The sequence below is a fragment of the Emydura macquarii genome, unplaced genomic scaffold (genome assembly GCF_026122565.2).
Source record: "Emydura macquarii macquarii isolate MOO-44397 ecotype Brisbane River unplaced genomic scaffold, CSIRO-AGI_Emac_v2 contig_2636, whole genome shotgun sequence".
Taxonomy (NCBI): Eukaryota; Metazoa; Chordata; order Testudines; family Chelidae; genus Emydura; species Emydura macquarii.
The window spans coordinates 36,037,785-36,063,794 of NW_027132773.1; the positions used below are offsets into that span (position 1 = coordinate 36,037,785).

At 41.8% G+C, this 26,010-nt stretch overlaps 1 protein-coding gene across 1 annotated transcript; it reads right to left on the reverse strand.

Annotated features, from left to right (window-relative positions):
• On the reverse strand, positions 1 to 25,606 carry SLC26A4 (solute carrier family 26 member 4). The gene is made up of 20 exons (XM_067563995.1): positions 25,452 to 25,606; positions 23,555 to 23,694; positions 20,766 to 20,876; positions 20,143 to 20,324; positions 19,277 to 19,441; positions 16,611 to 16,763; positions 16,429 to 16,511; positions 13,374 to 13,521; positions 11,181 to 11,302; positions 10,438 to 10,507; positions 10,112 to 10,207; positions 8,390 to 8,496; positions 7,250 to 7,319; positions 6,779 to 6,871; positions 6,567 to 6,662; positions 3,771 to 4,001; positions 2,493 to 2,547; positions 2,021 to 2,166; positions 956 to 1,039; positions 1 to 129 (listed from the first exon to the last, which is right to left on the reverse strand). Exons 1-20 carry the CDS (start codon positions 25,604 to 25,606, stop codon positions 106 to 108), a joined length of 2,331 nt encoding a protein of 776 aa, XP_067420096.1. The 3' UTR covers positions 1 to 105.
• Positions 25,607 to 26,010: the final 404 nt, after the last annotated feature.

Below are 26,010 nucleotides of genomic sequence, written 5' to 3' on the forward strand. Positions count from 1 at the left end.
GTGTTTTTTTCAAGTGCAAAGACTAGTCCCAGTGCAGAAAATGCTTATATAATATTGGTGCATAAATATTGCCATGGAGTCCAAGACAACCGCAGTAGTTTTCCTTCATGAAGCGAGTCTGCGCATAGCCTAATGACGTAAGTTTTAAAAGATGGGGAAGGGTCAGAGAGAGGGGAGGTAAGTGATTAGTTCTGTGTACACATCATATTTTAAAAAAATAACTTGCACATATATTACTATACACCCAGGGGGTTCAGTCATGGCTGACTGAGTTTGTAAGGAAATAATTTTAAAAGGGGCTGTAGCCTGAAGACATCTCTCTGGTTGACAGCTTCATCACAGAATTGAACCAGGGAGATGAAATGGGGCTTTGAGGCCTGGAGATTACCTGTTACAACCAGTACAAACTGGCAGTCAAGTGGGAGGTTGAACCATCACAAAGCAGCCAATCTCAAGTCAGGCTGTTTCTTCTTCAGTCCCCAAGGTAACTTGAAAATGTTTGGGATAAATTACAGTTTTACAACTGGCTAATGCTTGGTGGATGGAGACAGCAGTTTCAGATAAAAGCATTAAGCCTTTGTAAGGTAGAAGCAGGTATAAAGCCTTGAGGGTGCTGGAGGTGGAGAGGCTTGAATACATGGGGCACCTGTTACACCTTCAAAAAAGATTCATTGTGACTTTCCTCAGCACTGACTGCTAGGTGCAAAGGGAGGGCAGACTTTGGGCATCACACAACCACTCTTTGGGTGTGCCACAGTCAATATTTTCCCTGGATCAGCCAGCCATCAAAATTTGTGTAGCCCACAAGGCTATGGTGTTTTGTTTTTTTATTTATTTAGTTTAATTTTTCTTGGTTGGCCCCATATATCAGCACCACTCATATTGCTATAGTTAAGATAAAAACAACATACATCATGGATGTGTGCTTTATTTAACTAAAAGGATAACTCCATACCTCCTCCTGGACATCAAGTTCATCATCAGGCTTGCCTGTTTCTGTGAAATCTATTGGTTCCTTGGATTCCTGCATCAGTGAAATCTTGATAGAAAAGGTTAACAAGTATTGTGAACAAAATGAACACAGCAACAGTATCAATAAAGTTGTTACTTTGCCATGAAAGGCCTTGGTGTTAGGGCCTCAGCTCATAAAAACCTGCAGTTTATTCGTGATTAACAAAGTTACTCTTAGCTGCAGGCGTAGCAGCTTGTGCTCTTGATGCTGAAGACCCTCAGTTGTAATCCTGGTGAGGACTTAGTGTCTGTATGTATGCAGACACCATGGGTTTGTTATGATGGTAGATGACCTTTTTAAAAATACATAAATACTGCAGGGTAACTCCTCCAGAGTTATGACAAGCAAAAATGACCAACAATTCAGGGCTCCATACTACTGTATTTGTGAGGAGAGTCACAATATTTGAAGGCCCTTGGTGGAGTCTATAGGCTTAATCAGGGCTGCATATTTAGGCTGGATGGAGGCAAAGCCAGCGCTAGCAATAAGCAGACTAAGCAATCACTTAGGGCCCCGAGCAGCTCAAGAGGGCCGCCTATTAATTATTAGTATGTGTTGTGTGTGGGGTGGGCCCAAAGTATTCCTGCTTAGTGCCCCTAATGGGCTAGCACTGGCACTGGATGGAGGCAGAGTTAGAACTTTAGGGACCACCTTGCTATGGAGGATTTGACTCATTTTGTTTGGCGTTCTAAAATTTTTTTAGGAATTTGCAGGGAGCACTGGTTCACTATATGTTTGGGACCTAGCATAATGGGATCTCAGCCTTCATTGCTGCACTATAAATAATACATAAAAATGAATAATCTTCCAACCAATTAGAAAAGATCTGCAGGCCATCAAATATACAACACAAGTTGTCCAGTTTATAAGCACCTTGGTTGAACATCTTTTGCTTTTTCAGAACAACCCTGCATCTAGTTCCTAAAACTTTTTCCCTTTCACAGAAACTCTGAAAACTATTTACGGCTAGTATATGATATAGAAAAATAAATGATATAGGGTCCTCACTTTTTCAAAAATTGGATCCTGGATGTCTCTGTGCATTATTTCATGCTGTATGTAAAGCACAGCATCATGGACAGTCAAGAAGAACATGTCTTTTCTGATGTTATCGTCAAAGAAGTTACATTGTTCCAGCTTTGTCATAATGTTGTCTGAACAAAAAAAAACCAAAGACTGATACATTTGAAAATAATTGAAGAAATAAGTGTCAAAATAGAGATTAACCATTATCAGCAATAAAAATGTATAGACCTATGATTTTATCACAGTGGGTTCTCTCTAAGTTAACTTCATTTTTCCCCAGGACTCCTTTGTACACCCGCAGACACAGCCTTTAACAATTTATATATTTGTTTAAAAGAGCAATTCAATTCACTTTTAACTATATTTACTAAAATACACTTCCACAGATACAATTCACAGATCCTTTTATTCTATTCTGAATGCTGTGCAATAATGATAATAAATATCTGTTTACCTTGATGTGATGCAATGTATACCCTCACATCAATTCTCTCAAACTGTTTAACTATCTGGAAAAAAAAAAGAGTGGTTTGCAAAAAACACTTTTTTATGTACACATTTAAGAAACAGTATAGTCACATAAATTAATTACATTTTTCATTTTCCCTTGAGTATTTGCATCACAATCCCAAATCATGTATTCTTTTATTCATAGGAACATAGGAATTGCCAAACCCCAGGTCCATCTACTCCAGTATGCTGTCTCTGTCAATGGCCAGATTTTGATTATTATAGGCAAAGCTGACAGTGCTACCTATTATTATGGTTGCATGACTCTATGGACATGACGCTGGGAATGACTGGGGTTGTGCAGTACAGAAGGTGGTCTGTAGGACCCTGCCTCATTTGTTGCAGAAGTTGGAAGATGCATAGTGAATAAAGCAGGGGATTACAAGAACAGAAAATAATTGTTTGCAGGTGGTTACTAATTGTGTGTTTCTCATTTTCTGAATGTCCAACATAACCTGGGGGTCTGAATTGCAGAAGTGCTGACCACTCAGAGCTGCAGCTGAAGTCTCTTTGAACATACCAAGTGCTATATAATGTTTAATTCTCTGAAAAATCAGGTTCTAGGTGTCACAAACTGGGCACCGACAATTAGTGGATACTTTTGATCTTAATCTCTCTGTGCCTCAGCTCCCCATCTGTAAAATAAAATGGGGATAATACCCCTCACCTCACAGGGATGTTGTGAAGATAAATTGATTAATGTTTGTGAAGTACTCAGATTCTATAATTATGAATGCTAAAGAAAAGCCCAGGAGAAAATTAATAATTCTGTCTTCATGGTAGGGTTTGAATAGAGTGTAGTAAGTCAGGCATGGGACTACATATTGAACAAGGAGGATAAAACAAAATATTAAAAATTTCTTTAAGTGAGCACTGTCTATCCTGTGCACTGACTGAGGCTGGGGTCCCATGGAAAAAATATGGGATTATGTAAATTAAAGATAATAGCATAATGCATAGGCAAAAGGCAAAGGCATCTTAATTCTGACATTTTCTAATGGTTAAGTGCTCACCTTTACAACCATAATACATTTTTTTATTATAATTTTTTGTATCTATTTTATAAATTGACCAAAAATCTACCGGTTATTACAGAAACGTTAAAGACGTGTCACAAACCAAAATACATCAGGAAGCGTTAAGTTAATTTCAGCCAACCTGTCCCTGATTAACATACCAATGATTAAATTCTTTTATAGTGAACACCAGAAAAAAGACTTACCATTCTTATTGTCCTCACTGCTACAATATCCAAGAATGATACACCTCCAAAATCAAAAATGAGACTATGGATAGGCACTTTGGGGACATTGACTTTGACTGGGAGATCTGAATTCCAATCCACTTGGATCTCTACTTCTTTGGTTGGAATTTTAGGATCTTCAGGATCTTCAGGATCTTCATCAAGCTCAAAAGCTTCATTGGTAGCCCCAGAATCACTGATGATGCCATTCTAATCAGAATAGATAATATAAGTAATATATCACTTAATCATGGACCAAGATTTTGGAATTTTTCCATATCTTGTTTAAGCAATAATGAGAGGGACACATTTTTCTTCATTTCTTTGCATATGACTGGTCCTGCACCCAATGACTTAAATGGAAACAAGATTGAGCCAATAATTAGCACTTCTCGCTGCAAACAGTGTACTTTCTTTCCTGTTTTCTTGTTCATTAAGGGAGGGGAACCCTAGGGGAAAACCACTGTTCAGAAAATAACAGACAGGCTTCCAACTGAGAACCTCACTCTGTAGAATCTTTACGGTTTTTTTTTAAATTATATTTATTACATTTGATGCAATAAAATAACAATCCCGGGAGCAAGAGTTATTGTCACTTAACTGAACATATACAAATTTGAAAGAAAACAAAAATCTAGCATCCTGCAGTATAATCTGTGCCTGCACTGGCAATAATTGACACCTATTCCCAACCTTCAAATGTAGGGACTTCAATAAGACATCTACATTCCACATCTGGACACTCATATAAGCATTTAATAATATAAATGGCTATTTTACACATAGCGAAATAAATGTTTCCGCATTTAAGCAGCTATGGAAGCCCCTGTCTGCAGGAAAACCAGGGCAATTCTTCTGCATATAGGGGGCAAGATATAAAGAGCCTGTGTGAGGGATTGGCATTCTCTGTGCACCAGAATGCAATATGTAACTTCATAAAACAGATTTAGGGACGAGGAGGAGGAATAGAGGAAATACCAGGAGTCTGCTGTTTCCAGATCCACTGGCTTTTCTTTCCTCTCCCCAACATGCTGTGGGCACAGATGCCAACAGTCACTCCCACCCCAACACTGCAATAGCAGCCATTGAAGAGTTCTACTGCTGCCTGCCTGCTGGGGGGAAAGGATTTCTTTCCCCAGGCCCTGAGGCACACTGCAGGGCAGAGTTCACTAGCTGGGGTCAGGTTCTGAGGATAGATGTCATTTGAACCTCCATATTTGGGATTTGATTGTCCTCTTCAAGTGCCCATGTTTGAAAATATTGCCCTTTATCAGAAGAATTGTCATAGCCAGTTAGTTAAACATGTTATCAGTAGTTAATAGCTTCCTAACAAGTACTGACCAGATGCATTTTAACTCTGAAGCAGCCATGATGTTCTATAAAGGTTCTACGCTGCAGTGCTTTATGGAGCATTGATCTTCAGTACACTTTGGTGCACCTCAAAGCATTTAGGTGCAGCACTGGATGGTTACAGCTCTCTGTGGGCCAATATGACTTCATCTCTCTAGTGATCATAGGTGCACATCCAATTACCAGACTTGACACTGTGTACATTGCCCTATCTGTATAATGCTGGCTGTCTCATACAGTCATACCCCAGTGCCAGCAACTCCCCCTCCCTGCATACCACCAAAAGGAGAGGTGAGTGAACAATACAATTATATCACAGAAAATGATATCAGAGTGTGCTATGCTACACAACTGTGCACGGTGGGCTTCTCAGTGATCATCTGAGGCTGGCAAATGGATACATAGTCACAAGTCCTTTCCTACACCTTCCGATATTCCACCCAAACAGAGATTTCCAACTCCATGGCATGTGGTGCTTGGTACTCAGCTCAGTTAGTTTTTCTGAATGTGAGAGTGTCTGGGTGACATCAGCTGGAAAAAGAATCTCCAGTCTCCATTTTAGTACTTACCATAAACTAAATGATTACATCAAAACAAAGGTTCGAGCTTCCTGCAGCTCACATTATAATAAGGGAGTCTATTAAGAAATATATCCATCTAGCCTTCTTGAACATCTAACACAGCCCAGTCTGCTGTCTTTTGGATGAATGTTGCCACCTTCTGGGACAGCTACATATAGTAAAACCTCAGAGTTACGAACACCTTGGGAATGGAGGTTGTTCATAACTCTAAAATGTTCTCAACTCTGAACAAAACGTTATGGTTGTTCTTTCAAAAGTTTACACCTGAACATTGACTTAATACAGCTTTGAAACAATCATTCAGAAGAAAAATGCTGCTTTCAACCATCTTAATTTACATGAAACAAGCACAGAAACCATTTCCTTACCATGTCAAATCTGTTTTTTTAAACTTTCACTTTATTTTTTTAGTAGTTTATGTTTAACATGGTATTGTACTGTATTTGCCTTTTTCCTCCCCGCTTTCTGCTGCTGTCTAGTTGCATACTTCCAGTTCCAAATGAGGTGTGCGGTTGACTGGTCAGTTCGTAACTCTGGTGTTCACAACTCTGAGGTTCTACTGTATTCTCTTTGCTACACTAGCAATGATTAACGCTAAGTATAGTTGCCTGCAGCTGCCTGTTGCATGGTTTTCACCCCTAGATTCCCAAGTCCCATGTAGGTCCATACTTCCAATAAAACAGTTATCTGTTAAAACTATCTCTTCTTTATTTTAAAAATAAAATACATGGAAACTTATATCACATGAGTGTGAGCCAAAACAAAGCCAGCTTGCCTAATTTGAGACCTATTAGCCATGACAGTAACCCTTTAACAAAGAGAAGAAAGGAAAATTAAACTTTACCTTAGTTGCTTTTAATTTTCCCTTCTTGATCAGTTTCTGTATTGATCTCAGAGCTTTGAGCCTCTTGTTGTACACCCGCACTGCATCAAACCCCACCTATTGAAAGCAGGACCAAGTTATCAAAACTATATTTGTTTTATCTAGGTAAACAGCTGTAGAAATTACAAAGCCAATTAAATAGCCAACATCCAAAATCATCACAGACTACTTACAGTGGATTTGAGGCTGCTTTTTAATCCATCAATATTAGCATAAAAAATAGGACTGGAAAATCTGAGAATCTTCACTCCTTCTGGTTCAACAACCTGTTGTCAAAATAAATTCAAGGTCAAGCCTGTACAGTACATTTACCTAATCTGCAGCAGCACCCAAATTTAGCCTAACAAAGCATCTGTTTGATAACATAGCAAGAATCCAACTAGGCACCTAATTCCTAGAAAAATTGCTAGCAACCTTCTCTTTTAATGCAAAGGTTTAGCTCCCAGAAACTGTAGTTCCCAGCATACAATGGGGTCTGACCACGTGGCTCCAGATGGAAGGTTTTACGCTGAGACCCATTATCTTCAGGAGCTGCACTTCCATATTAAAGGTGAGAGCAGCCACAGGCTGCAAGGGAGAGAGCTCTGTACATCACTTTGGCTTGCAGGCTGACATTAGGAAAATAACCAGTCAGAAATGCTTACAGTTTTGTATTCCTTGATGTTCCTATAGAGGTCTGTGCCAGGAACGTTCCCAAGGGCACCCCACGAGGGACTAACAGAAACAGGAAGAAAACATGGTGTAAAATAATCATCCAATTGAGGAATTAATAACATGGGATAGCTTGTTACATATAAATGTTTACAAGCTGAATACTCCAGCAGCAAGCTGTGCAGGGGATTCCCTTGGCAAGTAATGGACATAGTAGGCCCTTGCTTGGAGATGATGCACTTTGGTTTGTGGTGGCTCAAGCATACTGACTGCATCACTTATAAGCACTTCCAGAAAGCAAAGCAATGGACTGGTTTTGAAGTCAGCTTTGCTTTCTGGGTTCCAGGCAGAAGGAAAGGTGTTCTGTTGGATAGTCAGCAAGAAAACCGGGAGAGAGATATGAGGTGGCTGAGCAATGGAGCAACATCCTGTGAAGTCACCATACACCTCAATTCAGCCTTACTTACTCTTCCACATGTTTGCTCCTTTCCACACTAGGCAATAAGGGGAACACCGGAGACATAGTCAACAGGTAAAATGTGAACAGGATTGGTTTTTACTCTTTATCATTTTATATGGAATCTTAAAGCAGCAACAAAGTGGAGGCGGGAGGGGAAAATGGTCACACACCACACCTCCCTGCAGGTCTTCTACTCTACAGATACCTTATAATGACATCCAGAATAAGTAGCTGCTGAGAATGTTACTTGCCAAAATGTTACCTGTCTAATGTGTGTGCCTCCCCAGTACTGTTCTATGCTGAGTGAATAGTAATTGATAAAGTATAGCTACTCATTAACTTCTTATACTTTATTTTGAATGCTTCCATCCCTTTTAAGGTTTCTTTTTCCATCCCTGTGGGTGCCTAAATGACAGATGGCCAGAAAAAAAATAGAGTGGATTAATCACAAAAATAACGCCTGCCTCTTTACATCAGTGTGACTACAACACAGTACCTTCTGGCCTTGGAGTCTAGGAACACTCTCATAGAAACAGAAGGGTAGATTTTCTTTCACTTCAAACTCATGGTCAGTAGGACTGATTTTCGGTCATAATTTATCTTGCTTTTCACTAAATTCCCTTACTTTTCATAGTATAACGCTGACTGGTCTGGCTGTTTCTGTGTTACTTACAACTGAACTCTCAGCACAACTGTCAGTAATCCAAACACAAGGCCAGCAAGTAATCCCAAATCAAGCCCCAGGATGATGGATGCCACACATGTGAAAATCCAGATCATCTAGAGAGGAAAGAATAAATAAAATGCCTCTAAATTAAAAAAGAAAATAGCTTCTGATCACAGCAGAGAATCACTAACCAAATAATAATAGTAACAAAAGAATTTAAGCTTGTAAGTGGTTGAAATATCCAAACTATGTGCTGACTTCTATTATAAAATCTTCCTTATTTCCAAGCCAGTTTTGCCCATCTCTGCTTTGTTTATTATTCATATTTGGTTTTCAGGCAATAAATTATCAAGCTTTTCTAAGCTTTCTTAATGAAGTCTAGCAGGGACTCAGTTATCACTTGTAGAGTTAAAGAGGATACAATTTGCCATTGTCTTTACTTCTTTCCAACAGCAGCTATTTTTGTTAATTTTACTCCAGGAATTTGAAGCAATGTATTTTCCCACAAACCTAATTTATTGTAGGGTGACAGTCTGTCCTCAGACATGTAGTGGCAAAGGAGGGCTCCCACTTATTTCTGAGAGAAGGATCTCTACCACAAATGGGTGTTTCACGTAAACAGGGGGCAGGGGAGGAGGAAACACATTCTGAAGTTCATGCTGCTTACTCTGGTAAAACAATCCAGTTGGGCTAATTCCTGAACTCTTTACTCAGCCATGGCTCAGAGACTCCCATTGGGTCCAATCCTGTGAGGTGCTGAGTGTCATCAGCTCCCATTGAAGTTAATAGGATTTTTACCCAAGAAAAGGATTGAGCAAAAACTGATTAAGGATTTTGGGATTAGACCACAGGCAGGGCACTGCTCATAGGCATGGCACGAGAAAATCTTTGCATATCAGGGATTGTGTGGAGAGGATACTTTCCATGCAATCCTTGATTCCCCCAACCACACTGAGGGCCTGCTCCACAGAAATTCAAATAGGAGATATGAGGGGTGCCTGGGGATGAGATTATAGGGGTCTGAGTGTATAGTCTAGATGTATTTGTAGATACATTCCTTCACACAACAAGGGCTCCCATGCATACATTCCAGCACAGATTATTCCTGTTCCAAACAAGAAAAAAACCTTTATTTGGTGAAGACTGTGAAGCTATTGGTCCAGGCATGGTGCACACTAATGTTGCTTTTGCAAGGTATATGGGAATATTTGGGGCCTGATTATGCATTGGTTCAGAATCTGAATATAAGGGGCCAGATTCTCTCATCCATTCAAACTGTGTTCAGCAAAAGACCAGAGTGGGGTGGTAAAAGTGACTTCAGGCCATCTTCACATTCCTTTGCTACTCAGTTGATTGAACTAGAAGGCAGCTCTAAACTTTGCTGGCTGTTAACAGCAAGGGATTGCCAATACAAGGATGTACCTGATCAAGCCCCCTTTCTTCTAGACTGGCCCCTTCCGATGAGAGACTAGGAATGAATGTGACATAGAAGCTGCTACAAGTGCCTCCTACACAAGGGGAAATTTTCACTGGCTGGATCTGCTGGTTTTGTGTTCGGAGACTAACACAAAACTGCATTAATGGACTAGAGAATCTGTCTTTTGGTGTTCACTACACAAAACTCTGCTGATGTTAACAACATGTGGCAGTTATGAGTAAATGGGGTGGGGTTACAACACAAAAAAAGAACTAAAATCAAAACATTGAAGGGAAAAGTAAATGACTTACAGAATCCATCTTATTCTGTCTCCACAAACGAGGGACATCAAACACCTGCATGAACATCCCTTTCAAGTTGACAATGACGACAGCTGCCAACACAGACTGCAAAGAGATTTGCACGGTGTGAAAACCGTATTATTCAGAAGAGAGGACACTGTATGGGTTTTTGGGTCAGTTTTCTGGTTATGAAGTAAATTAGAATCATACACTATGAGCCAGATTCTCATAAATCAGCACAGCTCCGAATGGAACTGCTACTCCAATTTTCAGCAGTTGAGCTGCTGGCCTCAATGGTGCAGTGGTAAGTATACGGGGTAGGAGAAGCATCGTACCTTCTGTAAGGGCTGTAGCAGTTTCCCTAGAGCCACAATAGCAATCAGTACAACCCCACCTGAGATTATGCTAGCCACCTGCAAAGAAGACAGGAGTGTGGATATGAAATAAGTGCTTTCAGACTCTCTGCTATGCTTTCAGACTCACCGTGAATAATGCATACATCGGTGTATTTTATATTTCTCTGTAAACAAGGAGACCTGTTAACATATTTCTTCTGTTTAAGCATACATGACCAAATCCAGAAGCAATTCAACTATATAAGGTGATTAAGTCTCAGCAGTCCATGTAAACCACTACACACAAATTAATATCTTGGGGAAGGCTGTCCCTGTGTAAGGGGAAGAGGAGAAAATCCACACCAGCATCATATTCTACTTGTTATTTGGCCTCTGAACGGCCGCTACTGTTAAATAAATAGTGTAGTTAAATAAATAGTGTAAATAAATAGTTCTGATTATGTAAAGTGTAACTCCCACTAGGAAAGTCTTCGTCTCCCCCTAGTGGCTGCTCCACATAGGAAGCTTATGAGTGTCACATGTGCCAGTTGCAGTATTTAGGCCTTTAATTTTAGCAGTAGCATTTCATGCTCTTAGCACTGAGTGGCCTGGGTTCAAATCCCACTGTCAGTCCAACCAGGGTCATACATATAAGCATTTTGGAGTTATCATTAACCTTATGTGAAGCGTGTGGCCTATGCAATATTAAACTGAAATATCTTTAAAATTAATAATAAGATAACCCCATTACCTGAGTTTTCCCACCAGTGCTTTCCTGGACAGCAGTACGTGACAGAGCGGTGGTAGCAACAAAACAAGAGAAAGATCCTGCAAACACATTACTGAACCCAAAGGCAAGAAATTCCTAGAAGAAGATTAGATGATGATGTAAATGTAGTTTCTTTAAGATGTCATTTGCATAGCAAAGATAATATTTGCTTACAGGAGTCTGTAAAGTGAGAAGTACAGTAGCATTCACAAAATACTGGATTCATTACAGTTACTGTTAAGTATTTTAGAGATGGTCTGCACAGTTTTCTTACTGATTTAACTACATCGTCTTAAGAACCAATATAGTTAAATTGGTGCAATCCCCTAGTATGGACACAGCCATACCAGTATAAAGATGCCTATGTTGGTATAGCTTAATTCCATAAATTTACCAGAATAAGCTATCCCAATATAAGCATTTTTATATAACTACATCCATACACAGAGGGTTGTACAGATTTAAATATATCGGTTTCCAAATCAATATAGTTACATCCATACAAAACTGTGTTTAGACCAGCCTTAGTTTATGCAAAAGATTTTATTACCAGGGTAGGTTCTTGAAAACAGATCTTTAAATAGAACAGACCTAGATGATCCACACAGATTTTGACACAACTTTGCTCTGGAAGAAGATGCTAGAGATAGATCAGTGACTGTTACTATTGTTAGGATTGAAAATCTATGAATTTATTAAAACAAATTATCACTGATGAAAGAATGTAACTGATCTTCCCTCAAACTTTCTTTCATAGCCTGTTTTTATGCTGTTATTATTTTTCACTCATCTAATTTAAGTAGACGAGTAATCTAGCTTTCTTTCTAGGACTTTGTGTTGTTGAATGTTTGCCATGCATAGTATTAATACTAGAAGGATATAATTTTGTTTGATTACCAATCATTCAGCTACTGTAATCGCTAGGTAATGTCTTCTGGAACAGGGCAATGATGGCAGAATGTTGAAAACAGTACTTGCAGCTGTACTACCCACTTAGTGTTATTAAACTGCAAGTGAAGACATGTTAGGCAACCTTAATTTAAAGTGTTTCCCAATGTGAACATTGTGTATTATAGCTTCAAGACACACAATGGCCAACATAGAGGAGTTTCTACTCGTAATTCACATGCTTACGGGGCTAATTTGGTTACATAAAACATAAAAATATCTCTAAAATCAGATATGCTGTAATTAGGGCTTTTTATATTAGCTGTGAAGGACAGAAAGACCAGTTAAACAACATGCTTAGCTCATTTTTTGTAGTGAATACAATTTTCCCACATTCAAAGGCTGCAGTACTTGTTCAGCATGGATAGAGGAGACAAAGATAGCTCTAAGCCATTTCCTCATCTTCCTTGATCCTAAGAATGGAGATAGTTTGAGCAACCACATGGTTTGTCCACACAGTTTTTGTAACACTATAACTGAATTGGTTTAGAAATGGATATAGTTAAAGCAATATAATCCCAACTCCTTAATGTGGTTGCAGTTATACTGGTATAAAGATTCCTATGCTGGCATAGTTTATACCCATACATTTACAGGAGTAAGCTATACTGAATAAGCACATTAATACTGGTATAACTGTGTCTGCATTAAGGGGATGTGCCAATTTAATAATATAGGCATAAAATTATACTACCAACTGAAAGAGTTAAATTGGTACAAAAACTGAGTGTAGGCCAGGCCTAACTTACATTGGCTGGAGTAGTCCTTCAGGTACTGCTCCACCAGCCCATCATTGCCCCCTCTCTAGCATCATCCCACATCAGAACACTCTCTATGCAGAGAAGTAGAAGCAGGCAGCATAAAGTCATTATTTTAGCTTTACACCACCACAGAATTCCCTTACATCATGGTTATCCCCAGTTGGCTCTTGACAGCAGCTTTCAGTGCCTTGATGTCACTGGAACAACACAGACGAGATTAACTAGGACTGAGCCTCTGATTCACTGTCTTGGGTAGTTCACACCAGTCTAGTCTCTGTGAATCACTGTATCACATGACCATATCTCATCTTCTTTTTCAAATAATTTAATTAATTTCACATATGAGAGTTGCACTTGTGTCTAATAAATCAGTACAATTTTTTTTCCAATTTGGGATATATAAGCACTATTCATGCCCAAATCACATTTAATTAGTTTTTAAATTAATTTGGCTTCACCTGGTTTCCATCAATAGCGTAGTCATGTTTCAGTGCATAGACTTTTGCCACAGACACAGCGATAGCATAAGCGACCACAGCAATGGAAAATGCAGAGGCTATCATTTCTGAAAACATACTGACAGCTGGAGGCGCAGGAGGCAAAAACCTAACATTTAAGAAAATATATTTACATTATCAATTTTGAACAAGTTCTATATTTACTAGATTTGTCAAGAAACTTCAAGGCAGCTGGACATGCACACTACTGATCATGTGAAAGGTAATATTTCAAGCTAATAAAAAGGTGGGAACACTTGCTGATCATACAACATGCTTATCTTATTCAATATGGCCCAAATCCTAGTCCCATTCACAGGGCCAGCCTTACAGAAAATGGCACACTGGACAAACTTGTATTTTGGCAGCCAGGGCACCATTTTCCCTAAGGCATGACAGGTTGGGCAGACAGCAGGGCAGCTCTCCGTACAGTGACCCCTCTCTCTGTGGCTGAGAAGCGATGCAGGTGGGAAGCAGGGGCAGTGCAGAGCTTCCTGCAGTTGGGGGAGGTTCCCAGAGGTGGGTTTGACCTGGCCCTGCGAGTGGCCCATGCAGGGGAAGAAGAAGTTGTGTCCTTCCCCAGCCTGGCCAGGACTAGCAGCTGGAGCCTGGTGCATGGTAGGAGCCACCAGCCAGGGCACCCCCAACCCTGCCCCTCCCCTGCTCCAGACCCATCACTTGGGGGTTAAAGAGCTTTAGGTTGGCTGAGGCAGGGGGGTTTGACCACGGCACCCTAGGAAGTCGCTAGGGTGACTAGATGTCTGATTTTATAGGGACAGTCCCAATATTCTGGGCTTTTTCTTATATAGGTGCCTATTACCCCTCACCCCTGTCCCGATTTTTCACACTCATTGTCAGGTCACCCTAGCAATCGTCCATGACACCCATCTGTAAGGCTAGCCCTGCTTATTGAAATCAGTGACAAAACTCCCATTGGTTTCAAAATTTGGGGGACTAAAATTTGGCTTTGTAATAACAAAGTGAAGAAATGTATTTTTTTCATTTGTTGGACATTACATAATTAATGACGCTATTGCATTAACAATATTTCACACTTCTGTATCCAAACACTTTTCATCCGAAGAGCTGAAAGAACTTTACAAATATCAGTTAGTTAAGGCTTGCACACCAAACGGAATGTGAAGGTTATCATTGTAAAATGCTTAAATCTTCCCGGTGAAAGTCACTGTCCATGCAAGCCTGGAAATCCTTACTCTTGTGAGTATGATAGGACAGAGGTTCTCACAACCAATTTTTTGGTGGCTTCAGGGTGCAGCCACCAACTCTTGCTGGTGGCCGCTCTGACAATTTTTCCTAAAATACTTACTTAACTGTAGGAAAAACAAATAAATATGCACATATACGTGTCCAAATCATAATTTATTTATGTAGGGTTTTTTTTTTTTTTGCAAACTCAATCATAAAATAATGTACAGTTGTCTCTATTCTTTATTGGACCTAAATAGAATAGAAACAAAAATAAGGTGTTTTGCATGTTCTTGTCTTTTGTTGTTGTTTCTTTTGCTTTATTTGTTGCTTTTTTTTTAGACTTGCTAGCTTGTAAGTCTGCTGCTATGAAAAGTCAAATTTGTATGTTTCTTAATATCATTTTCCACAGAAGCAGACTTGCTAGCTAACTGGCAGGCAGTGAAAAGCGGTATTAACAAACATACAAATATCACTTTTCACAGCAGATTTACTCAGCCTCGGCAAGCTGGGGGGCAAATTAAAGCCTAGATGGGGAACGGAGGCAGCAGGGTCCAGCAGCGACGGCTGGATGGGCTGGAGGAGGCAGCAGGGGCCACGGACAATGGGGGGTGGGTGAGGTGCTGGGGCCAGCAAGGATGGAGTGCGGGGGTGGCAAGCCCCGGGGCAGAGCACGAAGCCCTGCAGCCAGGGACCAGAGCCTTTCACTGTCACATGGCTGAAGCCCGGGCCGGAGGATGCAGCAGGGGCCAGGGGTGATTGTGGAGGGGAGGGGGAGTGAGCCTGGAGCCAAAGCTCAAAACCCCATAGCCGGATCCTGGGGTCCCACAGCAAAAGCCTGGGGATGGAGCCTGCTACCATGTGGCTGAAACCCAGAGCTGGAGGAAGCAGCAGGGCCAGGGGTAGGGTGACCAGATGTCCCGATTTTATAGGGACAGTCCCATTATTCAGGGCTTTATATTATATAGGTTCCTATTACCCCCACCCCCATCCCAATTTTTCACACTTGCCACCTGGTCACCCTAACCAGGGGCAATGGGGGGAGCGGTTAGCCCAGGTTGGGGGACGGAGCCCGAAGCCCCACTGCCAGAGCCTGCCACCACGACCCCAGGGCTGAAGCTGGAAGCCTAAGCCCCACGACTCCCAGAAAGGTGGGGAACTCACACCGGCTGCCTGTTCCTCCAGCGTTTCGGGCTGCAGAGGGGTCAGGGCCCAACCCCTGCTGGCAGCCCCAGAGGATGGGCCACTGCTTTCTCCCTCCCCCCTCCCCCCCTAATCACTGCCCAGGAGGCTTTGGCCACAAGAAAAGCCCCTGGTGGCCATATGCAGCCACGGTGGCTGCATTTGAGAACGGCTGTGTTAGGGGTACTTTTGACTGGGCTATTTGTATGAATAAGGACTACAATGGGACCAGTCACATAAGTATGGCTTTGCAAGATTGAATCCTATGTAGCTGTCAAATATTAGTATTAAAAACACTTAACATTTATACAGCATTTTCCATACTCACATAATCACTTTACAAACAATAACTGATTATTATTAATACCTAGCTCTTAGATAGCATTTTCATCAATAGATCTCAAAGTGCTTTACAAAGGGGGTAAGTATTATTATTCCCATTTTAAAACTAGGAGCAAGCTTACCAAAGGTCACGGAGGGAATTAGTGACAGAGTCAGGACTAGAACTCAGGAAATGTTTGGCTGTGAATCAAACTATGTCTCTCACTGATTCTCATTATTATTCTTTTACTAGTGTCATTAATAACCATTTAAAATATTAGCTGTGTCTCAGAACCAATGCACTCACCCTGTAGGAATGGTTTTAACAATGCCTGCATTGTACTTTTTTTCCAGGTCAGCAGCATATGAGATCCCTGTGGCTATGATTGTCTGGAATCAAATAAAACAATGGCTTTAATACTGAAAAATTGCTCGTCTTCCTGTAATCAGCCCAGTCTGCTGTGTTTCTTACTAGGGTACTTTGCTTACCACAATTACTTCTATAGGAATAGGAACAGGGATCTTGTGTTTGAATCGATCATTTATTTCTTTAACTACCATACACACAAAAATGGTCAGTAGCGCAGCAATGAGATCTGCAATGTTGGTGGTACCAATTCTTTGAAATATTTCAATCAGGGTCTGAAAAAAATAAAAGACTATTCAAAATACTTTTAAGCCACTTAAATAGAATGTGAAAAAAGCCCAAAGAGAAGCAGATACAAAACCTCAGAAAAGGTCAGGGACTACCTGCCCCAGATGCTCATTTTTACTGGCCCGAGGAATTTCACTATGAATGTGCGTTTCTTTTATGCACTATTGAGCTCTCACTGAATTAGTGTGTTGATCTCATGGTGAATTTAACTGGAGGAGCACAGCTATGAGAATGACTGATCTCTTATTTATCAGATGTTTTTTAACTTCTGTTTAATTAATACTAAATAACAAGGATTAAATCCTGCTGGTGTTTTGCTGAAGTACAGGGCAAGAAAGAGGACATATGGATCCTCTTCCTCCTTGCCCATATAGCAGGCAAAACGCAGCCATGGTGCTCAAGAAGGAACTAGCAGATGCATGACTAAAACACTGGCTCACTCATCATATGACCAAGGACCATGGTCTCTAGTGTGTGGATTAAGCATTTGCTCAGCCTCCCTATCTCCATTGTCCATAGCCAGAGAGTATGATTCTGCCCTCGTGGTTCCTGCCATGCTGGGTGTAGTCTTGCTCTGGGGAAAAGCAAGGTCACCTCACCTCATGGTGCCCAAACTCTCCCATTGGAATTCAGCCCTCGCCAGGAGGATTCCTACAGCAAGTGTGTAATGGGCAGCATCTCTAGCCACCCTTGCAGCACTGGGCAAAGCAGTATGTGGCCTTATTGTTTTACTGCCCACTGCAATTTGTGCAGCTGATTTTTTAAATGTTAAAATCAGCTTACAAAACGGTGAAAATGATATTCCTTTAATAATCAGTGTATGGAGGTTGGTCCAGAGAGAGGACTACTAATTATTCTCACCCCTTTTACTAATTCTGTCCCAACACCTATGTGAAGTAGGTGAGCACATATTATTATTATTCCTTCTTTACACATGGGGAAACTCTGACATACAGATGTTAAAATACTTGCTCAAGATCACAAGCAGAGGTGGTATTAGAACTCATAAATTCCATGCTCTGAACACACATACTCTGCTTGACCCACTTGTTACACTACCATGACACCAGGTTTTAACCTATAGCGTCAGCTTTTCATTTTAGGCTCACCAGAGTTGGGCGCACCATCTAATTCCGTTTAAAAAAGTATCTTTCCTAGTTGCACTTCTCTTTGACAATCATAAAAGCAGAGATGGAAAAACCTGAGAGGTCATCTAGTCAGAGCCATGACAGAACAGCAGTGCTCCCTTTAGTGTATTACCTACTGCTTTGTTCAATCTTATTTTAAACGTCCCAAGTGATAGAGCTTCCATTAGTTCCTAAAAAGATTATTCCACAGCCTAACACATCTCACTGTCAGGAAGATTTTCCAAATATTCTGCCTGATTTTCAGTTCTTCTCAATTTCATGCTATTACTCCTAGTCCATATGCCAAATTATTCCTCTCTACACATGAATCGACTGGCTACTCCATAAACACGGCAAAGAGTGGAATACATTTCTGCCTGAACTGGCCTTCATTTCTGCCAGTGTCAGGAGAGTAGCATTTTAAATAGAGTCTGATTCTTTTTGGCCAAAGCCTGCCTGTCCCCCTTTGGAGACTTGTTAGCCCTAATGTGAAGTAGCATACAGCCAGTCTAAAACACTGTGAGCTCAGTCCTGCTCCTACTGAAGTCAGTGAAAATACTCATTAGCTTCAGTGTGAAAAGCAGTAGGTTCTATAATATGGAACAATCCAAGAAATCAATATTACCACAATGAGATAATTCTTCATTTGACTATTTTCTCCAAGATCTACCCCACAGATCTGATGGGAGGATTCAATTAATAATTTCTCTAGCATTTCTGTACAGCCATATTTTAAGTCCCTTAATCAATTATTTTGATTTTTCTGCTGCATCCTCCATAACTCTGTGATATCCTTGTGAAAATAATACAAGAATTGTGTACAATATCTCAAATGTGTTGTAGTAATTCCATGACCTCATAGGACTGAATCCTTTATAACATATGGCCACACAGACATCATAGTCATTAACAGGGACAGAACGCAGGACCTTTCCCCCCAGAAATACAGGCCCCTACCACTTAAATTAAAAAAGAATGACATAGGTCATCCTCTATTTTGTTGTCCTCCATTATATTAATCTGGCTCCACTACTGTATCCAAATGTTATCATCTCACTGACCTAATCCTTCTCCCAGGCCACTGAAAGATTAAACTGACCTCAAAACTGTCTTGTGACATCCTATGAACAGAGAAAAGGAAAAGGAGCTTTCCTCAAATGAAGAACTGAGGTTCATTCAAGTCAATAACATCCAAACACCTACTGATCTATTGACCTTATTGGGAGCAGGATCAAGTCCTTGAAGAAAACCCTGTATTCCCTCAATTTATTATGTGTATCACCCCTGTATGAAATGAAGGCAGGAGATGGAAAAGAGACTGCTATGGAGAAATTGTGGCACAAAACAAAAGCAAATCATCAGGGCGTACTTACATATATTATGGAAAGGATCCCATTATAGTTTTTGGTTGAAACATTTAAGACTATTTTCAGTTGTGAAACAAAAACTTGAAAAGCAGCTGCTGTTGTGAATCCTCCAATAAGGGGGTCAGCAAGGTATCTCACAATGAAACCGATCTGAAGGGCTCCAAGCACAAGCTGGAAAAATCATCAGGAAATAACAGTTTGCTAAATGGTTAAAAGGTGCAGCAATTTTGTTACAAAACGCTCAGGATTCAGTCCCATACAGTATGCTGGCTGTGTGGGAAGAGTTCAGATGGCAACAGACTGGGCCAGATTGTGATATCCTTACTCACATTGACTAGCATCTTATACCATGTCCTGTGTAGTTCAAATTCTCACCCACTTTTATTTTATTTGGTGTCTACTTATGCATTTTCTATGTTAAAAATGCCTTGTTCTTTTGGTATTAACCTGACTCATTGAACCATCTTCCCTCACACCAGCTTGGTTTGTCTGAACAGCATACCTTCCAGGGAGACAAAGGAAGACGGCAGAGCTGTATAGAGGGATAGGCCCTCCTTCCTGATGATCCAAGAGCTATGCTGTTGAAGCTTGGTTTCCCTACAGCTGTCTCAGGCTTTTTGTAATCACTCAGCTATACTTCTGTCCCCTCTACTCCCAGCCATGCTGCCACAAACCTTTTCTCACGAAGGGTAAAATGTGTTGAGTTCTCTGTCATTTGAAAGCTGTGTAGATTCCAGAGAGTGACTTTCCCCCCTCCTGTGTGTTTTACCATGGGAAGGGAGCCCTAATAAGCTACTTCAAGCTGGATTTTTGCCAATTATTTAATAAAGTAGAAGCAACATCAACCTGAGTCCTTGAGGCAGTTATATTACCTGTATAATTCCAACCAGAAAAGTGAGGGTACTGGCAATCACTACTCTCTGTGCATCTCTGGATGCAGTGTCTATCAGTGTTTTGTTAACTGTAGCATTACTGCTCATTATGCGGAACTTTTCATCAGGTGCCATGCTCAGCACAACAGATCCCACCATCAAACTGACCACAGGGAAAGGTCCTGTAAAGATGAACAGTATAAAACATGACTTTACATTCATCACAAAATCAAAGTGTTTGTAAGATAAAACAAGCAGTTCTACACGAGAGAACTTATTAAAATGGTAAATGCCTGTTCATAAAATAATTTAGAATGAACTTCTCAGTGCCCTCCATGGTCTTGATTCTGCATGATGTCCAAGAAAACACAGGTCTGATGAAGTTCAGCACAAATATAAGCAGAAGCTGTGCATGGGAACAAATAAAGTTAAGCATTATACTAAACCCTCTGTACTGAGCCAAAATACATTTTAAGTCTCACAAACCTGCCGACATTAAAGCCCAGTATAGTGAGTATGGTTCACGGAGTGACTGCCTCACATTAAATATTAATACTCATACCAAGCATAAACATTATGAAAAAGATAATTGATGGAAACAGTAATTAAACATATGCTGTTACCAGCTGAGAGGTGCTTTGATGTTCCCAAGAAGAAATATGTCAGGAGGGGAAAAAACGCGGAGTAGAGACCATATCCAAGAGGAACTGCAACCAGTAAAGCAAATGCCAAACCTGTAATCATATATAATCATAATTTTTAGTTACAGATCTCACAACAGACAAATCCGTTACTTAATGGGACAAATTTTCAGGACAGCATCTTCCTTTCAGCCAGGCACAATCTGAAACTACATTTTGCATCTGTAATTCAGTTGTGGGCACAAATCTGAATGTTTGTGTCTCAACATTTTTGTGAGTGCCAACAAGGTAGTTACAGGTGTAAGTATTAAGCGTTATGTGTGCAATCTGTGTTTTCACAAAACACGGGCACAAATTTCAAGGGCTTTGTGAGGTTCAGGCAAGGGAACTTTGCTGTGAAAGCAACCGATCTACCTTTCCAACTGGGAAGGAGGGTTTGTGCAAAAGGTCTCAGTGATGGCTAGAATTTTCAGACATGGATGCCCATTTACTCATCATTTCTGAAAATCAGGCCATTTGTATGTAGGTATCTAAATATGGATTTAGATGTCTAACCTTAGGCACACAAATTGAAAAATGTGCTTCTTACCAATAAAACAACCAATTAATAACAAAGTTTCTTTCCTCTGAATATCTGTTTCATCTATCAGCTACATTGAAAAAGTGGATGGGGAGCTAAGGGGATGTGGAGAAGTGTCATATCCCTTCCCACCCCTAAAACTGTGGAGCATCCCCAGTAAAATGTGCCGAAAGTTAATGCTGTTTCAGGCAGCACAACTCCCACTGCAGAGTCTGTGAGTCCCCTGGCAGAGGTATTTCAAAGTATTTCAGGATAAATAATAGACTGGAGGGAAGGCTGAAGAGATACATGAGGAGTCATGGGATATGGTTGGTTTGGGAGACCAAGACACTTGAGGATCCCTGCCACCTGCTTAATTTTGTGGCTCCGTTTTTTTGTTCTACCACCTGGCCACCATGCACCTAACCAGCTGGGCTAGGGATTGTATGCAGGGTATGCAGCTTTAACCAAGCCACAGAACTTTTGTATTCATTTGTTATCTTTATGCACATTTGTGCCAGAAGGGACCATATGAGTCCAAAAATGTATTGAAAGAGTATCTTTAAAATAAGTGTGTGTGTATGTGTGTGCATGTGTGTGAAGACCGAGAGAGAGAGAGAGAGAATGGGCTTCTTCTCCAGAGAATTTCCCATCTCTGCCATAAGCTTCTTGTGTGACCTTATGCAAGTCATCTCATATGTCTGTGCCTCAGATCCCTAGTTGTAAAATGGGGGTGATTCTATTTCCTTTCTCCCTACCTTTGTTCATCTAGCCTAGTTAGATGGCAAGCTTTTGAGGGCAAGGAGTGTTTCTGACTATGTTTATATAATGCTTGCCACAATCAGACCCCAATCTCGTGTGGGTCCATTAGGTGCAAGTGTAATAATAATATATTCCTACAAACCCCCACAATATCTCCCCATTTGGACAACAGCTTCTGTTTCAAGATCTCTGCTACAAAACCTCATTAACCAAGACCAGCTAACGTTTTTAAATGCAACTGTCCCTGTTTAAGCTAGGTGCTAAACTGAGTTTAACATTGTGTTAAGATGTGTTAATTAACACATTTTATAATACACTGCATTTCTACAGTGCAGACATATCCTGAGAAGGAAGAAATGGACCAATTTCAAAGGCTCCATTCTAAAAGATAGATCCGTGTGTAGTTTAAAAGTGGGTGCATAGGAGACTTCACTCTCCAGCGTTGTCACTGTGACCTTTCCATTCTTCCCCCACACACTCAGTTTCCTCATGTCCTTTACACAGATACTGGACCCACAGGGGCAGAAGAGGGGCAACAGTGCTGTGGAAGCAGCTGACTTTACCTCCTGCACAGGATGGGGGAGATCTGCACATGGAAAAATGTGCAGGTCTGGATGAGGGGACAATACAGCCCAAAGGAATTACTATTCTGGAACAGATCAATAGCCCATCTAGTCCTTTCTTTGAAAGTGGCCAGTATCAGGAGCTCCAGGGAGGAGAACAGGATTCTGACATACCTCCTTCTGGAGTTCTTCACAACTCTCTAGTCCTGATTAATCTAAATAATGCTGGGTCATCTGTAAACGTTGCCACTTCTCTGTTTATCTACTCTTCTCTATCATTAATAAATGCATTAAAAAGGCTAGCAGAGCAATGCAAAACATGTCCTGTGAATATCCATTCCAATTTTTAAAATTTGGCTAGGTTCATGCCCCTTTTGTATTTGTTTACTACAAACATTTGAGCAATCAAGCTTTACTGGCACAATGTTAACAGAAAGTTGTATTCATGAGTTTACATTTGGATAGACATGTATTTGCCTGCTCAGCCAATCAGGGAACAAAAATAATACTAAGTGACTTATCTGACCAATCACAAACAAGTAAGTAACACAATTCAATTTTTAAATGTTCACCTTATGTCCATAAAGATTTTTAAAAAATCCTAAAAAATATACTGGTCAAATATATTTGAATAACAAATTCAAGGAAATTGCAATCTGCTGGCCAATACTGCATAAATAGAAAACAAGACTAAATTAAGCAAATTAATGATTTATTGTGAAATTTATTAATTCATAAGCAATATAAAATAACATTAGTTCTCATGGATTTTTTACTCATGTTTAACACTGAAGCACTGATTAAAAAGGTTAAGACATAGTTATGGGAATGTGAATATAGTATGTCCAGTTTCTCCTTAATAACAGACAAAATCTTCCTGGGCTCACCTTGTAAAGTAGCTACAAGTCCCGTACTGACACCGGAGATGATATCACTAACTAGCCATTCCTTTATTTTGTATTTAGGAAGCCAGTCCAGGACGGGGAGAAAGGACTTGGTTATTTGAAAGGCCTTTTTTCTTGAACAGCTGCCAAAAAAAAACCAAAACAACAACAACAACAAAACCATAAATAAATTGTCTACCTACCCCTGTGAAATCATAATTGGGAAGTGAAAAAAAAAATCTTTCCAAGAGCCCTCAGTAGGCGATATTTAGCCAAAAGAGCATTGGTAATATTTTGTAGAAACTGTCTGAATGCTGTTTACAATTTACTGATTGTATAGTGCCAAATTCTGCTCTCAAAGTAGGAGTTATCCTAGGTTTGGTCCATAGCCATTTACTATTGACAACGGTTACAGTCGTCAGCAAGTTTCACCTGTCATAACATTTAAAATATTTCATTCGCAAAACCAATAGTTCCTAGTTGGTGAAACCCAGTAACCAAAGTGGGGTTTCTCCACAGGGATTTTGTATCAATGGTAATTTACCACAACATTTAGTTGTGTACATGTTTCATAAAATAAAAAATGATCTACTTTGAATTTTGAATTGGTCACCTTTCCAAACCAAACATTTGATTATACTGAGAGGGTCAGTCTGTCATTCTTACTCACCTTGGCTAGCACCTCGTGTGTAATCCCATTGATATGAAAGATATTATCTGAGGAGTAAAATGCTATTCACCATGAGTAAAGGTGTCCCTATATGACTCTGAAGTTAAAAGAACGAAGGACTGACTATCTGTTTACATTATTTCAGGTATTTTCTCATTACCTAGTTAGTTACTGGCAGAGCAATATGTCTTTTTTGTCAGTAATTTTGTTTTTGATCAAAACTTTTGCCATAGGATTGAGAGTTGCTTCTATAGTTAGGTCCAGTTCGTTCTAATCACTTGATTTGATTGTCTGTGTATAAACAACTAGTCTGGAAAGAAAAAGGATTCATTCTGCCTCGGACGATAAAACGCAATTAAATTAAATTGTAAGTGCGACTTTTTATATGTCCAGCCAAGGTTACTTCCAGGAACAAGGAATAATGGCTGCGCAACTCTGTACTCTGAAAGGAGCCCCAGAGGCGAGACGCTGCACTTGCTAAGCTCGTCTTCCAACAAGGGCCACATTTGACTCCGTTCTCTTTAGATGCGGCACCCATCCCCGTGGTATCTGAGCGCCCCCACGGTCTTCTACAGAGGCGCTCTGGATTTAGGCGGAGCGGAATCTGGCATCGTAACAAGACAGAAACCGCCTGACTGTTACCTGCGCGCCGGTGTGTGTCAAACAAAACTCAAGATTTCGACTGACCACAGAAACCAGGGAAGGAGGAGGCGGAATCCGTGTCGCAGTTAAGGTGGGGGAGCCGCGCAGCCGTGAAAAGTCTCCTCGCTCCGGACAGAGCCAAGCGCATCGACCAGCCGGGACGCGTAGCGGGCGGACACTGAGCCGACTGCGCCGGGGCCAGGCTGGGGACTGATGCGCTGCGTGCGCGGGGCTGGTGCGGAGCTCAGCGCTCCCGCGGGACGCCGAGGGCGCTGTCAGCCGTGCCGCCGGTCGCTCTCGGGGGCAGGCAGCCCGGATCTCGGCGCCCAGCCGGCGGGACACGACCCTGCGCGGAGGGCACCGGGACTACCCGGGAGCAGCAGCGCTTTTCGCGCGCCCTTAGTGCTGCCCAGACCCCGCGCTCTGCGCCCCGGACTGCCCAGAGTCTCCGCGAGACCCCTTTCCGGGCCTCAGGACCCCTGGGCTGCCCCGCCCCGCCCCGCACTATGCCCCCCTGCCCCGCTCCCGAGGCCCACCCCGCCGGGTCTCCGGCTCCCCCGGCCGGCGCCGCTCCGGTCCCCTCCTCACCTGCAGGCGCTCTGGACTCGCTCGCGCAGGGTCGGCTGCAGCTGCGCCCTCCTTTCGTTCTCCTCCTGAAAGGCCGGCTCGCTGTATATGGGCCGGGCCACCACATAGGGGCCGAGGTCCGGCAGGGGCCCGTCCGCCCGTCCGCCTGCTGCCATGGCCCTGCCTGCGCGGGAGAGAGCGAGCGGGGCACCATCAGCAGGCCGCCCGCGGCCGGGGACCCGCAGCACCTACCCGGCTGCGCGCAGCCAGCCAGACCCGCACCAGCGCGCCCAGCGCCCTCCCGGCGAACCCAGCCTCAGCCCGAGAACAAGGAGCCCAGCGAGCCCCCTGCGTCCTCCAGCGCGGAGCTCCCAGGCCGCCTCCAGGAGCCCAGCGCGAGCCCAGCCGGCGAGGCGCCCGGCACCCCATTGCCCGGTCACCCCAAGCCGGGATCCCCTGGACCGCTGCCGCCCGCAGAGCCCTGCCCAGCCCAGCGCTGTCCGGGTCCTGAAACCACCGGCCGCAGAAAGCGCAGGGCCCCGGGTGAGGACTCCCCCGCTCGCCCTCGAGCTCCCAGCTC